At 45.2% G+C, this 13,914-nt stretch overlaps 1 protein-coding gene across 2 annotated transcripts in view; it reads left to right on the forward strand.

Moving 5' to 3' along the window:
* CNNM1 (cyclin and CBS domain divalent metal cation transport mediator 1) overlaps window positions 1-13,914 on the forward strand; it is a 67,398-nt gene that overhangs the window by 39,648 nt on the left and 13,836 nt on the right. For both annotated transcript variants that reach the window (XM_069566718.1, XM_069566719.1), the window contains exon 7: window positions 13,328-13,491. In XM_069566718.1, coding sequence (XP_069422819.1) covers window positions 13,328-13,491 — 164 coding nt within the window. The remainder of the gene's footprint in view (window positions 1-13,327; window positions 13,492-13,914) is intronic.

The following is a 13,914-nucleotide window of genomic DNA, read 5'->3' on the forward strand; positions in this document are numbered from 1 at the left end:
CCGTGCATGCTGATGGCAGGGGCTGGCACAGGCTGCTGGTGGGTGTTCTCTGCCCCTTCTGTGCTCTACCTTCTCTGCTTCCTGCGTCAGTTATCGTACTTGTGTTTAGAGGGCATGGCATTTGTTGTGAAATAAGTGTGATCCAGAAAGCATTATTTCTCTAGATTTGTCTTTGATTCACCAGTCTGAATTTTGCATTGCTTTCAGCTCTTAGTTTTTATGGTGGCCATTTTAATGCCAAATGGGTGTTTTTTCTCATCATTAAAAAAAAAAATCTTCCATAGTACTTTATATTGGGATTTATCAGAGGGTCCCAAAGCTTGAAATCACAATCCATGGCACCTGAAAAGTAGGTACTGTTTTAACAGAAACTAAAGAAATGACCTGCTCCGAATCACCTCAATGCAATTATTTACCTCAATGCATTCCAGTGGCCTGACTTGTTCAAACAGCACAATGAAATACAGATCTTAGATGCAATGTGTTCCAGGATGTTGTTTCTACGTGGGAATATTGGGACAATTTACAGTGTAATTTCCCATCCTGGCCCAACAGAGAGCTTAAAAGAAATCGAAATAGCTGCCCACACCCAAGGAGTGGTCTTACATATGTAGAAGGAGGGCTGTAACAAAAATCCCTGGTATGTTGTTATATAAACCGACAAATCTCAATTAAGGTTGGTGAAGGAAGCATCAGTTCACAGAACAAGAAGTCAAGATATGGGAGAGGGATGGTCTACAGGACCAAGTAGACCTTGGTTCTCTAAAGGAGGTCTCCACCATCCATCACATTGGTGCTTGCTCAAGGTAGAGTGACTACTGCGATTCAAAGTGTTACCTAGAGGTGTTGGCCTTTACATAAGACCAAAAGAAGTGGGGACTCTAGTGGTAAATTGCTGCGTAAAGGTCCCAAGCCCATCTAATTTACATGACTTTCTTTCTTTAAAAAAAATTTTTTTTAGTAGTAGGAAAATGTTATCTGGTTTCCTCAGTCCTTCCTGTCTCCAGTTCTTTCTATCAAAATCCATTTTATCATTGAGACAAAATAAACCTGCAATAGTAATCTCTCCTTCAAAACTGGTTAACTAAAAAGAAACGTTAACCTCTCTTTCCCTCTCCACACTTCTGAGCATCTTTATTTATCCATCTTCAGGAGGAAAAAGAAATCAAATTAGCTTGTAGGGATATAGAGACATTTTCCATTCTCCCCCACAAGCCCTCCACACCTAATAGAGTTAGGTGTGGATAACTGCGAAGACCACCAGCACTACCCGCCTGCCCCTGCTTATTCCCGGTCCACCTCTCAGCCCAGGTCCAGCCACCCAGCATCTTTCACTGTCCAAGAACCTTACTGGTAGGTCAAGGAAGAGCTTAAGGCTGAACCACAAAGTGGTGGATTCTTGTAGGGTCTCAGTCTACCTAACTAGCCCTGTCTTTGATGCCAATCTAGAGCTTTGTCAGCCTTGAGGGTGATAAATGAGATGATGAGTATGCCAGAACACTGGCCCTCTGACCGATGCCTCAAAGTTGAGTCTGAGGTTCTAAGTCAGTCGCTCTGCTTTTCCTGTGCTGGGTGAAGGAACACAATCAGCACTGTCTCCTTTGTCTTGGTTCTGATTGCCAGGGAACCCAGGAGGACCAGAGTGAGCCTGGTAATCCGGAGGAATGGGCCTGAGCTCAGCGTGACCAGAACAGATGCCCACAGGGGTGTGGAAGTGGGAGAGAACAAGTCTCCTATTCGCTTGACTGAGACATGTTTAATTTGTGGACCGGAAGCACTAGAATTCTTCTTGAGACAATGGGGTTTCTTATTCCAGTGTGTCTTGCAACACTAGGAGCCCATTTAAATATTCCTTGACAAAGAATGATTACTTGACAAAATAAATGATTATCAGGTAGGATAAAGCTCTCCCCTCTCCCCTTTACACTATTGGATAATTTCAGGCAAATCATTGGGTGCAGCAACCAAGACTGCCAAAGCCACCTATTTCAGAGTCCTGGCACCTGCAGACTGACTTCATTTAGTTTCTTGGAAGGGACTCTGGGAATGATCAGAGGGATAAAGACAGATTCCCTCCCGGAAATACTGCTGGATCAGGATCAAGGTTGGTGAAGGACTGGAATATTACTACACATTCCACTCCATCCAGGCCCCAAGTTATAGCCAGCACCATTTCAGACTATGGAGAAAGAGAGAGAAGGAAAAGGTGATAGGAAGAGAGGTGCTTTGGAGCACTTATACTGGCTAAGAAGTGACTATGATTTAGTTTATCAAGTTGATTCACATTAAGATTGCTAGAAACTGCCTTCCTGTGTCCCAAGGCTCTGGCTGTGCACAGTTCCTCCCCAGCACTGTGCCCACAGAGGGAACTCCTAGGAGTCCGAGGCAGAAGATGGCCTCCTCTTCCTCGAGGATGCCCCTAGCAGGAGCTTGCATTTTGCTTTCAGCCCTCCCGCAGGTGAGAAGCCCTCAGGCAGCCCGGAGGGCCCCACGGGGATGCACTGCTGGGCTCCCAACACATGTGCTGGCTCAAAAAGGCGTCTCAGACGAAACACTGCCCAGGCATACTCCCTGCTGGGGCACTGCCTGTTCTTGTCACTGGTGGGTCTCATCCCCTCTGAGATTATTGTGCATCTTTGTGGAAGAACTTCAGCAAAATCTGTTTATTTTCTTCTTTCCGGAGAGTGACTGTGAGAAGATGCAATTTCCATGTTTCCAGAGGCAAGACTCCCTTTGGCAGAGAAATGGGATGTTGTGAGGATCCAGGAGCAGACTGTCTCACCCACTTTGCTTTTTGTCTCTCTCCTTTTGTGTTTATCTTCCCCTTCACAACTCACAAATCCTTGACTCTTAAGTGCCCGTCTCTGTGTCTCGTACCTTCGCCTTCAGCAGAGGGGACTCTCTGGCAGGCTCCCCAGGTAAACATGCATGGGGTCTTGATCTCCATAGATCCCTGGGGTTTACAAGAGGCCTTTGGTGTCTGCCACTGTCGTGCATGAAAACTAGCCTCTCCCAACAGACAGGCCAAGGACGAAGGCATAGCACAATGCATTGCTAATACTGGTACTCACTGCCCAAGCATGGCTGGTGCAGTGGTGTCACTCATGAACTTAGCCCCCAGGGATATGTCTGTGTGCATCCATGTGAGAAATGGGGAGGGCTGGAGAGGAATGGTGTGAGTTTTTCCTTATCGTTTGTCTGACTGCAGAAAGGAGGGATAAGAGGTGCAGCAGATGAAAAATAGGAGAAAACAATGAAAGGCTATGCTTTATTTCCATTTTTCCTCTGTCTTTTCTTCTATGTGGTCTCTGACCTCAGTTAACCACTAACCCCACCTCATCTTCCTAGAAATGTTACTATGTAGTGACCATAATCTCTCTGGCTCTGCTCCCACAAAGGATGCTATATTAAAAACTTCAGAACTTTTCATTAGTTTAACCTCTCCTGTTAATGAAAAGTTACTGATTTCTTTTTAATCAGGTAAAGCAGCTCCATACTATAACTCAAAGATGAAGTAGAATGTACTAAGTCTGAACAATCTGTTAAGAACTTGGTTTTTTTTTTTTTCATCCCTAGAAGTTGATCTCTAAGTTTCATAGAGCAAATAATGAACAAAGTAAGGATTTATTTAAGTCACCCTGAAGTTAAAGCACAATCCAATTCCCCACACCCGCTGCACCCGTCTTCCTTATTCCAATGCTATGGTAGTGATTCTGAGGCCCCACCGTAGCCTCATCATCAAGAAATCAGTTGTATTTCACTGTGTATATAGTAGATTCTCAACATTCAAATAGGCTGAGACCTCAAACCCCCAAATTTGCAACTTCAGAACTATTTATATTGACTTCTACTTTCTCACAAATCACAGTTTTCCATCAAAAACCATCTGGTTCCCATGTTTATCTGTATAAGACAAATTAACCACCTTCTCCAATTTCATCAGTTTTCTCTCGTACTTCATGGTGATTTTCCACCAAGAAATAATTTTTTTTTCTCACTTTGTGGGAGCTCATGCCTTTATGATGACTACAGGAGAGTGGCCCATCGGAGATGCCGTTCTGGTGCCCTCACCAGCTGAGTGGTCACTCCCACGTGCCAGCAAAATTAGAAACGACCACATCATGGACCTTCAAGATCCTTCCCACGTGGGGAGTCTTGGTAGATGAATAATGTGCTCTTTAGTTTCAGCAGAAAGGGAAGATGCACATTTTTAAAATATTTTCAACTAAAAAGATCAAAGCATTAAAAAAGAAGAAGAAAGAAAGCATGAGAGCTGGGATGTGCTTTTTAAAAATTAACCCTCAGCTCATCAGAAAACCTAGTTAATGATAACTTCCTACTTAAAAAAAACTTAGTTCTAGTTCATCAGTATAATCCTATAATTTAGTATTTCCAGTCATTCTTGCTTCTGTTCCATATCAGCAGAAGAAGAAGCCCCACTCATTGGATTTACAGAAAGCAGTTCTGGGCACATTCTGGCCCCATACTTGATGTATTATCCAGATACATTAATTTACATATATTATGTCTTCAGTTCAGTTCAGTTGCTCAGTCAAGTCCAACTCTCTGCGACCCCAAAAATTGCAGCACGCCAGGCCTCTCTGTCCATCACCAACTCCCAGAGTTCACTCAAACTCATGTCCATTGAGTCAGTGATGCCATCCAGCCATCTCATCCTCTGTCGTCCCCTTCTCCTCCTGCCCCTAATCCCTCCCAGCATCAGAGTCTTTTCCAATGAGTCAACTCTTTGCATGAGGTGGCCAAAGTATTGGAGTTTCAGCTTTAGCATCAGTCCTTCCAAAGAACAGCCAGGACTGATCTCCTTTAGAATGGACTGGTTGCATCTCCTTACAGTCCAAGGGACTCTCAAGAGTCTTCTCCAACACCTCAGTTCAAAAGCATCAATTCTTCAGCACTCAGCTTTCTTCACAGTCCAACTTTCACATCCATACATGACCACTGAAAAAAACCATAGCCTTGACTAGACGGGCCTTTGTTGGCAAGGTAATGTCTCTGCTTTTGAATATGCTATCTAGGTTGGTCATAACTTTCCTTCCAAGGAGTAAGCGTCTTTTAATTTCATGGGTGCAATCACCATCTGCAGTAATTTTGGAGCCCCCCAAAATAAAGTCTGACACTGTTTCCACTGTTTCCCCACCTATTTGCCATGAAGTGATGGGACCAGATGCCATGATCTTAGTCTTCTGAATGTTGAGCTTGAAGCCAACTTTTTCGCTCTCCGCTTTCACTTTCCTCAAGAGGCTTTTTAGCTCCTCTTCACTTTCTGCCATAAGGGTGGTGTCATCTGCATATCTGAGGTTATTGATATTTCTCCCGGCAATCTTGATTCCAGCTTGTGCTTCTTCCAGCCCAGCGTTTCTCATGATGTACTCTGCACAGAAGTTAAATAAGCAGGGTGACAATATACAGCCTTGACATACTCTTTTCCCTATTTGGAACCAGTCTGTTGTTCCATGTCCAGTTCTAACTGTTGCTTCCTGACCTGCATATAGGTTTCTCAAAAGGCAGGTCAGGTGGTCTGGTATTCCCATCTCTTTCAGAATTTTCCAGTTTATTGTGATCAACATAGTAAAGGCTTTGGCATAGTCAATAAAGCAGAAATAGATGTTTTTCTGGAACTCTCTTGCTTTTTCCATGATCCAGCAGATGCTGGCAGTTTGATCTCTGGTTCCTCTGCCTTTTTTAAAACCAGCTTGAACATCAGGAAGTTCACAGTTCACATATTGCTGAAGCCTGGCTTGGAGAATTTTGAGCATTCCTTTACTAGTATGTGAGATGAGTGCAATTGTGTGGTAGTTTGAGCATTCTTTGGCATTGCCTTTCTTTGGGATTGGAATGAAAACTGACCTTTTCCAGTCCTGTGGCCACTGCTGAGTTTTCCAAATGTGCTGGCATATTGAGTGCAGCACTTTCACAGCATCATCTTTCAGGATTTGAAATAGCTCAACTGGAATTCCATCACCTCCACTAGCTTTGTTCGTAGTGATGCTTTCTAAGGCCCACTTGACTTCACATTCCAGGATGTCTGGCTCTAGGTGAGTGATCACATCATCATGATTATCTTGGTCGTGAAGATCTTTTTTGTACAGTTCTTCTGTGTATTCTTGGCACCTCTTCTTAATATCTTCTGCTTCTGTTAGGTCCATACCATTTCTATCCTTTAAAGAGCCCATCTTTGCATGAAATGTTCCCTTGCTATCTCTAATTTTCTTGAAGAGATCTGTAGTCTTTCCCATTCTGTTCTTTTCCTCTATTTCTTTGCATTGATCGCTGAGGAAAGCTTTCTTATCTCTCCTTGCTATTCTTTGGAACTCTGCATTCAGATGCTTATATCTTTCCTTTTCTCCTTTGCTTTTTGCTTCTCTTCTTTTTGCAGCTATTTGTAAGGCCTCCCCAGACAGCCATTTTGCTTTTTTGCATTTCTTTTCCATGGGGATGGTCTTGATCCCTGTCTCCTGTACAATGTCACGAACCTCCATCCATAGTTCATCAGGCACTCTATCTATCAGATCTAGTCCCTTAAATCTATTTCTCACTTTCACTGTATAATCATAAGGAATTTGATTTAGGTCATACTTGAATGGTCTAGTGGTTTTCCCTACTTTCTTCAATTTGAGTCTGAATTGGCAATAAGGAGTTCATGATCTGAGCCACAGTGAGCTCCCAGTCTTATTTTTGCTGACTATATAGAGTTTCTCCATCTTTGGCTGCAAAGAATGTAATCAGTCTGATTTCGGTATTGACCATCTGGTGATGTCCATGTGTAGACATGGACATGTGTTGTTGGAAGAGGGTATTTGCTATGACCAGTGCATTCTCTTGGCTAAACTCTATTAGCCTTTGCCCTGCTTCATTCCGCATTCCAAGGCCAAATTTGCCTGTTACTCCAGGTGTTTCTTGACTTCCTACTTTTGCATTCCAGTCCCCTATAATGAAAAGGACATCTTTTGGGGTGTTAGTTCTAAAAGGTCTTTGAGGTCTTCATTATTATGTCTTACTCCCATCTTTTTTATTTTTTATTTTTTTGTCACACCGCATGGCAGGCAGGATCTTAGTTCCCCCACCAGGGATCGAACTCATGCCCCCTTCAGTGGAAGCACAGAGTCCTAACCTTTGGACCTCCAGGGGAGTCCCTGGAAATTAAGTGGGCGTTTAAGTTTTAAGAGACTTGGTTATTTTTTAAATCCCCACAACCACCTTAGGAGATGGGCAGAAATTGTTTGGAGACAATAGGTAAGGAAACAACTCTAAGAAATTAAGCGGTTGGGTCAATGTCAGATGTGTAATTAGGATGCAGAGGGCTGAGGACCAGAATCCAACTCTCTTAGGCCTTGTTCTATTGCCTGGGACCTTCCTGCATTTCTGAATGTGGGCCTGTTGTGCCCTCTAGAGGGCTGTGACTTGTTTGCATTTTGAAAGCAGCTGTGCTAATGAACTATGGTACTCACCTTAGATTGAGGCTGGTGGTCCCTACTCCAAATATTGCCACTATTACTCATAGGCAGTTTCCTTCTAGTCGAGCCTTAGTGTGAAATGAGGAGAGCAGAGTGTGTGTGGATTACCTCCAGAGTGTGCTGCGATTAGCCAGATTTGCAGGTGTTTTTATTTAAAAATAAAACCACTGAGAGTACACAGCCCCACTACAGTTATCATTCCCTCTCCCCGGATTCATTCCTTTTTTCTTCTCCTGATGGTAGAGGTGATTTCAAGTTCCCCATGACAGTCCTTCTGAATCCATGAAAGAACAAAGGCAAGAGAGAGGCCACGAGCAAGGGTCCTTTTTCAATGCCCAGTTGCATTTGTAATGTACTTTGAGATCAGTGAGGATAGTTTTTTTCCCCAGAATATAAAGGAAGTACCTAAAAATAATCTTTTTACTTTGTGAAATGTGGTAAGTGGAAATATTCCTTTGGGTCGGCTCTCGCATAGTCAACATTTGGGAACCATTAAAGCTCCATGTAACGTGAGCAAGTTCATCTGGGCTCCTAACTTGGGCTGATTTGCAGAGTTCACATTATAGCTTTGACAGAGAGCTTTTGGCATTTGGTTGTCTGATGTTGAATAGTACCCCAGAATGATGAATTTTAATAATCCTAGTTTGTACTCTTATAAGCCTGTGTAATTAAATTCCCGCATCCAGTTTAGAAAACACAGATGGCCTGTGGCATAGTGACGATGACCAAATTGGGCTGTTCCTCTCTGTCCTCAGTGAGACTCGGACAGATGTAAGCAGGCAGCTGCTGAACCTTACCTCTTCTCACATCCCCAGACTGAAAAGGAGAATGAGGTGTTCTTCTATGTGTGGCTCCTGTTCCTGGGATAGAGTCGTGAGAGCTCTGGGCACAGGGGTCACGAGTAAAGCAAGAGTCTCAGAGGTGTGTTGTCTGGATTTTCAGGGCCCCTGCCTATCCGTGCAGAATGAGGGGAGATTCCATCCAGCCCTGACTTCAGTTTAAAATCCTCTTCCACCCCTTCTCTCACCCCAACCCAGTTTTACCCCAATGTCTTCTCCACCCAACCTCAGAAACTCCAACTTGCCATCCAAGACAGATGTACCTTACAGGCAAACCGCACGAAGTCTGCAGGAATGAGCTTGCCACACTTCTCCACCCAAATTGAGAGCGTGATGTAAGAGCAAGATGGGCGAGGGAGATGTCAACAGCCAGGCCTGCACCCTATTGAGGGATCATGTGGTCAGTTTCATGCATCATTGAACAATCCGTCGCCTCTTAGACCTCTTTGCCCTGTGCTTAGAATTTTTCTTCTCTCTTCACTCCCCCAAGCTGCGCCTCTGTGCTCTTAGAAAATGCCAAGGGGAATTATACAACTTGAACTAGTTTGCCATGCTGCTGGGACACTCGTCTGTTACTGATTTCTTCTCTTTTTTTTTTTTATTAAAAGCATTTCCATTTCCCTTGCTCAAAAACTTCTGAGTGTATGTGCACAATTATCAAAACGCCAAGTCATCAGCATCCTACCTATTGAGGAATGTCAGGCTCTGGGACACAAAATCATTGATCTTGCACAACAGTCAGATGAGCTGGGACTTTCTTTGTCATGAAATGAAGATTCCTTTTTCATTCTAAAGATGGCTTTTATAGACCCAACCTTTGTAAGACAGCTGTATCTTTTGCTGTTGGGAATCCTTTGGGATATTATGAATAAAGCTTCAATAGCATTGTCTTTACTTAAAAAAAAAAAAAAAGAAACATGTTTTTCCTCCCAGCACAACAGTGATGTTGCTTGTGTTTGACATGTGGGCCCTATGAGTGACAGCAGGGTGACATGCCTGCGCTGGGTGCCAGTGAAGATAAGAGCTTTGGGAAGAACAGGGATGAAACTGTTTCCTCTGTTTTGAACAGCAAGTGGAAGTGATTCAGGCAGAAGTTAATTCTGTTCAGTTCAGTCGCTCAGTCATGTCCCACTCTTTGCAACCCCTTGGACTGCAGCACGCCAGGCTTCCCTGTCCATCACCAATTCCGAGAGCTTGCTCAAACTCATGTCCATCGAGTCAGTGATGCCATCCAACCATCTCATCCTCTGTTGTCCACTTCTCCTCCTGCCGTCAATCTTTCTCAGCGTCAGGGTCTTTTCCAGTGAGTCAGTTCTTGGCATCAGGTGGCCAAAGTATTGATGTTTCAGCTTCAGCATCAGTCCGTCCAATGAATATTCAGGACTGATTTCCTTTAGGCTTGACTGGTTTAATCTTGCAGTCCACAGGACTCTCAAAAGTCTTCTCCAACACCACAGTTCAAAAGCATCAGTTTTTTAGTGCTCAGCCTTCTTTATGGTCCAGCTCTCACATCCATACATAACTACTGGAAAAACCATAGCTTTGACTAGACAGACTTTTGTCAGCAAAGTAATGTCTCTGCTTTTTAATACGCTGTCTAGGTTTGTCATAGCTTGTAAGTAAGCGGAAGTTGACTAGTAGGCACGATATATTTCCCTATCAGCCTCACTGAAGCTGTCTTGAATGATGACATAAGGGATGAGAATGTACAACAGTGATGTGAGGTTGTGGGCACAGGTCCCACCGGGCAAAATGGAGGATTATCAAGAGCAGTGGTTATTTCTCAGGGTTACTGAAGCCACAAACCCCTGCTCACACCCACTGTCTTTGTTCCAAACTGAGTTGAGGACAAAACCTACCAGACCAAGGTGTGGTTTTCCAGACTCTTCTCGCACCAAGGAAGCCACACTCCTGCAGGACTGCCTGCCGCCTGTTCCATGACAACCAGACCTGAGGAAGCACTACCAACTGACTTAGTCAGCCACCACCTCAGAACAGCCACAGTGGATCTAGGCAAGCCAGACCTTGTCCATTTATTTCAAGGGACCAGGGCCAAATGTGAAATGGGTCTTTTTCTGCCCAATACCGCTGCTCTTTACAGTCACGTTGGTGCTTTATTCTGCTCTCCACATCACCATCACTGTCCCTCTCGGCCCCTGGTCACTCCAGCGTCACCCAGCTGGTAAGTAGGACTCCAGGACTCCTGGTTTCACACGCTCTTATTACATAGACAAACAGAAGGTTCTGATGTTTCCTGAGGCCTCTTCCTCGAGGTATGGGGCCTTGGCAGTGCATTCCGGAAATGTCCTTCTGCCCACCCCTCACTTCAAGAAGTCAGTCTACCGGGAATGACTTAGGTTGCTGGAAAAGGCTTTCTGATTCCAGAGTGACTGAAAGCTCTGAAACCTTTTTAAAAAACAAAATTTAGATTCTAAATAAAATCAGGGACTGTTAGGTGCTGACTTGTTCATTCCATCCTGCTTTAATGAGCGCCTGCTCTGGGCCAGGCACTGTGGTAGATACCGGATGTACAACAAGCCAGAAAAGACAAGGTCTCTGCCCTCATGGAATGTAGCACTGAACTGAGCAGACATTACAAATAATACAAACATGTAATTAAAACTTGTGAAAAGTGCTTTGAAGGGATGAACAGGGGACAGTGATAGAGGAAAATAGGCGGAATATTCTTAAGGTGGCCAGACCGGCTCTTCAGAGAAGGTGATAGTTCAGTTGAGACCTAATGACTGAAAAGTGAGTGCAGGGATTGAGGGGTAAAATGAGGGAGAAAAGGGGGCATGAGGGTAAAATGAGGGGGAGGGGAGAAGGGGAAATGGCATCTACTGAGGTGGGAGAGGCTTACATGATTGAGAATCCCCAAGGGGGCCAGTAGGCTAGAGCAGAACAAGCATGGTGGGAAGGGAGCCCCAGGAGCAGATCAGATGGTCAAGTCATGGGGGGCTTAGATTCAACTGGAAGCTGATTTATGTGTTTTTCTGGGTTTTTTTTTTTAATATTTATTTATTTGGCTGCATCGGGTCTTGGTTGTGGCACTCACGATCTTTCGTTGCAGCGCACGAACTCTCTAGCTGTGGCATGCGGTCTTAGTTCCTAGTTCCCCCACCAGGAATTGACCTGTGTCCTTTACATTGCAAGGCAGATTCCTAACCACTGGACCACCAGGGAAGTCCCCTGATTTGTGTTTTGAAAATGTGCTTTTGACAGCTGAGGTGAGAACAGATTATGAGGTTATAAGTGGGAAGACCAGACTGTGGTCTAGGCAAGAGTGACGGTAAGTGGGACTTGAGCGGAAACAGAGGCCTGATGTGGGGCTGAGGGATTGGCAGGAGTCGCAGGAGATTCCCAGGTTTCTGGTTCAAGTAACAGTGTATATGTGGTAACACTTAACTGAGAAGGGAAAGACTGGAGGTAGAACCCTTAATTCTATAATCTGATCAAGGCAGTGATTATCCTGGCTCTAATGAGAAAATGATTCAACATATTGTCATTTTAATCTTTCCACTACATGGTTTGCCAGACAACAGTAACAGCTTGACAGCTAAACAGACCATCAGACCTCTGGAAGTCACTCCAAAGAGATGCTAATCATTTTGATGAATGGCAGCATTATCTTAAGAAACAGAATTAAATTCCTAAAGTTCTTCCCTGAAAGAACCAAGGAGCCTAATCTCTAAACAATCAGGCTCTTCATTGGCACCCCTGAACTGACTGTGCTAGGAGAGGCCACAGCTTCCCACTTCTCTTTCTTGGGAAGAAATGCAGAGTGGTGTCCGAGGGATGCAGAGTGGTGGGAAGGGCTTTGCAGTCTCACTCAGGGTTATTCTGCTGTGGAGATAATGCTAGGGTCACCTTAGGATCTCTCTTCTGTTGATCCTGGGAGGGCAGTTCCCAGTCCATTTTGAAACCAAGTTATACGGTCATAATTGAAAGTTCCCAAGAAATTGTTCTTGAAAATGGAAAAAGAGACTGACTCGGAATATTCAGGAGGCCTTTGACAGAAGGCCTGGAGCATTGTTCCGGCCTCCAGCCTGTGAACCCAAAGAGAGCCCTGCCTGAGACCCACCCTGGAGGGGGCCCCACTTTAGCCCTCCCCAGCTCCACCTCCTCTGTGCGGGGTGAGTAGTTCACAGAGCCAAAGGGATGTACCACCCAGAGCTGTGTTTTTCCTTCTAGACCTTATTTCAGATAGAAGAATCCTGAATTTTCCACCCATACAGCTCTAGGAGACCAGGCCGGGAAGCCGTAGGGCAGGGCAGGGCAGGGTCTCCCCCTTCAGCCTATATTCTGGCACAAAACTTTAAGGAGCCTGACCTGGCCTACTAGGTGGTCAAGATGGTGTATTTGTCAAGGAGAAGTATAGAGCATATTTTAACGGTTTATTGATGTGATTTAAATATTTATCCATATGGTTTGTGGGCCTCTGCGGGTCCCTGCCTGCCAGTTTGGAGGCAGACCTGACATTCCCTCTGAAATGCCTCACCACAGTGAGGGCTGGTTATCTGTGCTTACCAGGTGGTTTTTAGGGCAAACCTAAGGCTTCAGCCTTTCTAAAAGAAGGTTTGTGCATGGAGTTTATATAATATAACTCATTTTGGTAAATAAAGGGTCTCATGGTCTGGGGTAGCCACCCCCATTCACAGCGGGGTCCTCATCTCCTTCCCTTCCTTACCCCTGAACCAAGAAAAGCAGTGGCCCACCCAGCTCCTCGCTGGTAGAGGTCGTGGGGAAGGAAGGAGCCTGAGCCAAGTGGAGCCCGGAGGTCTGAATCTGATACTCATAAATGGAGCAGCAGGGCATTTCCTGGGCTCTGAGGGGAGAGGTGAGGGCCCCATGTTGCCATAACCTAAATGTCCTGCGGGACCTCAGTAAACAACACCCCTTCCTCTCTCTCCCTCCTTCTCTTCCCCCTACTGCCTCCCCACCCCACCCTCCTTGCCTTCCCCACCCCCCCCACCCCACCCCCCCCCCCCCCCCCCCGCATCTCCTCGTCTGCAGTAAACCGGTCCCCTTCCCGCTGCAGTGGGTTGAATCGCTCGGAGTCTCCGAACCGTGAGCGCAGCGACTTTGGGGGGAGCAACACCCAGCTGTGCAGCAGCAGCAACAACCTCTACACACCCGACTACTCGGTCCACATCCTCAGCGACGTGCAGTTCGTGAAGGTAACTCCGCAGAGGGCCTTCCCCTCACCCCGACCCTGCAGCCTTCCGTTCCCAGAGAATGCGGCCTGAACACCATACCTCGGCTTTCCAAAGGCCCTGGTTTCAGTCAGTTGTTTTTTTTTCCCCAGTCAGTTTTATTCTGTTCATTATTTGTCACTATTATTGTTCCTTTGTTCATTTGAACCTTGGTTGTTCATGACTGTCTCCCCATTTTTCATGTGGAGAAACTGAGGCAGGAAGAGATAGGGAATTAGCTTGCCTGAGAGAAGGTGCCAGCAGGACTCTTTCCTTTAGTTGCCCCATCATTGGCACAAGGTTGATTTGGTTTATTCAAGATAAATGTGCAGGGGGTTAATAAACCAAGCATATAGTAGCGTATCCCTGGCGAAGGAAATGGCAACCCACTCCAGTATTCTTGTCTGG

This window comes from Ovis canadensis, chromosome 22, assembly GCF_042477335.2.
Source record: "Ovis canadensis isolate MfBH-ARS-UI-01 breed Bighorn chromosome 22, ARS-UI_OviCan_v2, whole genome shotgun sequence".
Classification (NCBI taxonomy): domain Eukaryota; kingdom Metazoa; phylum Chordata; class Mammalia; order Artiodactyla; family Bovidae; genus Ovis; species Ovis canadensis.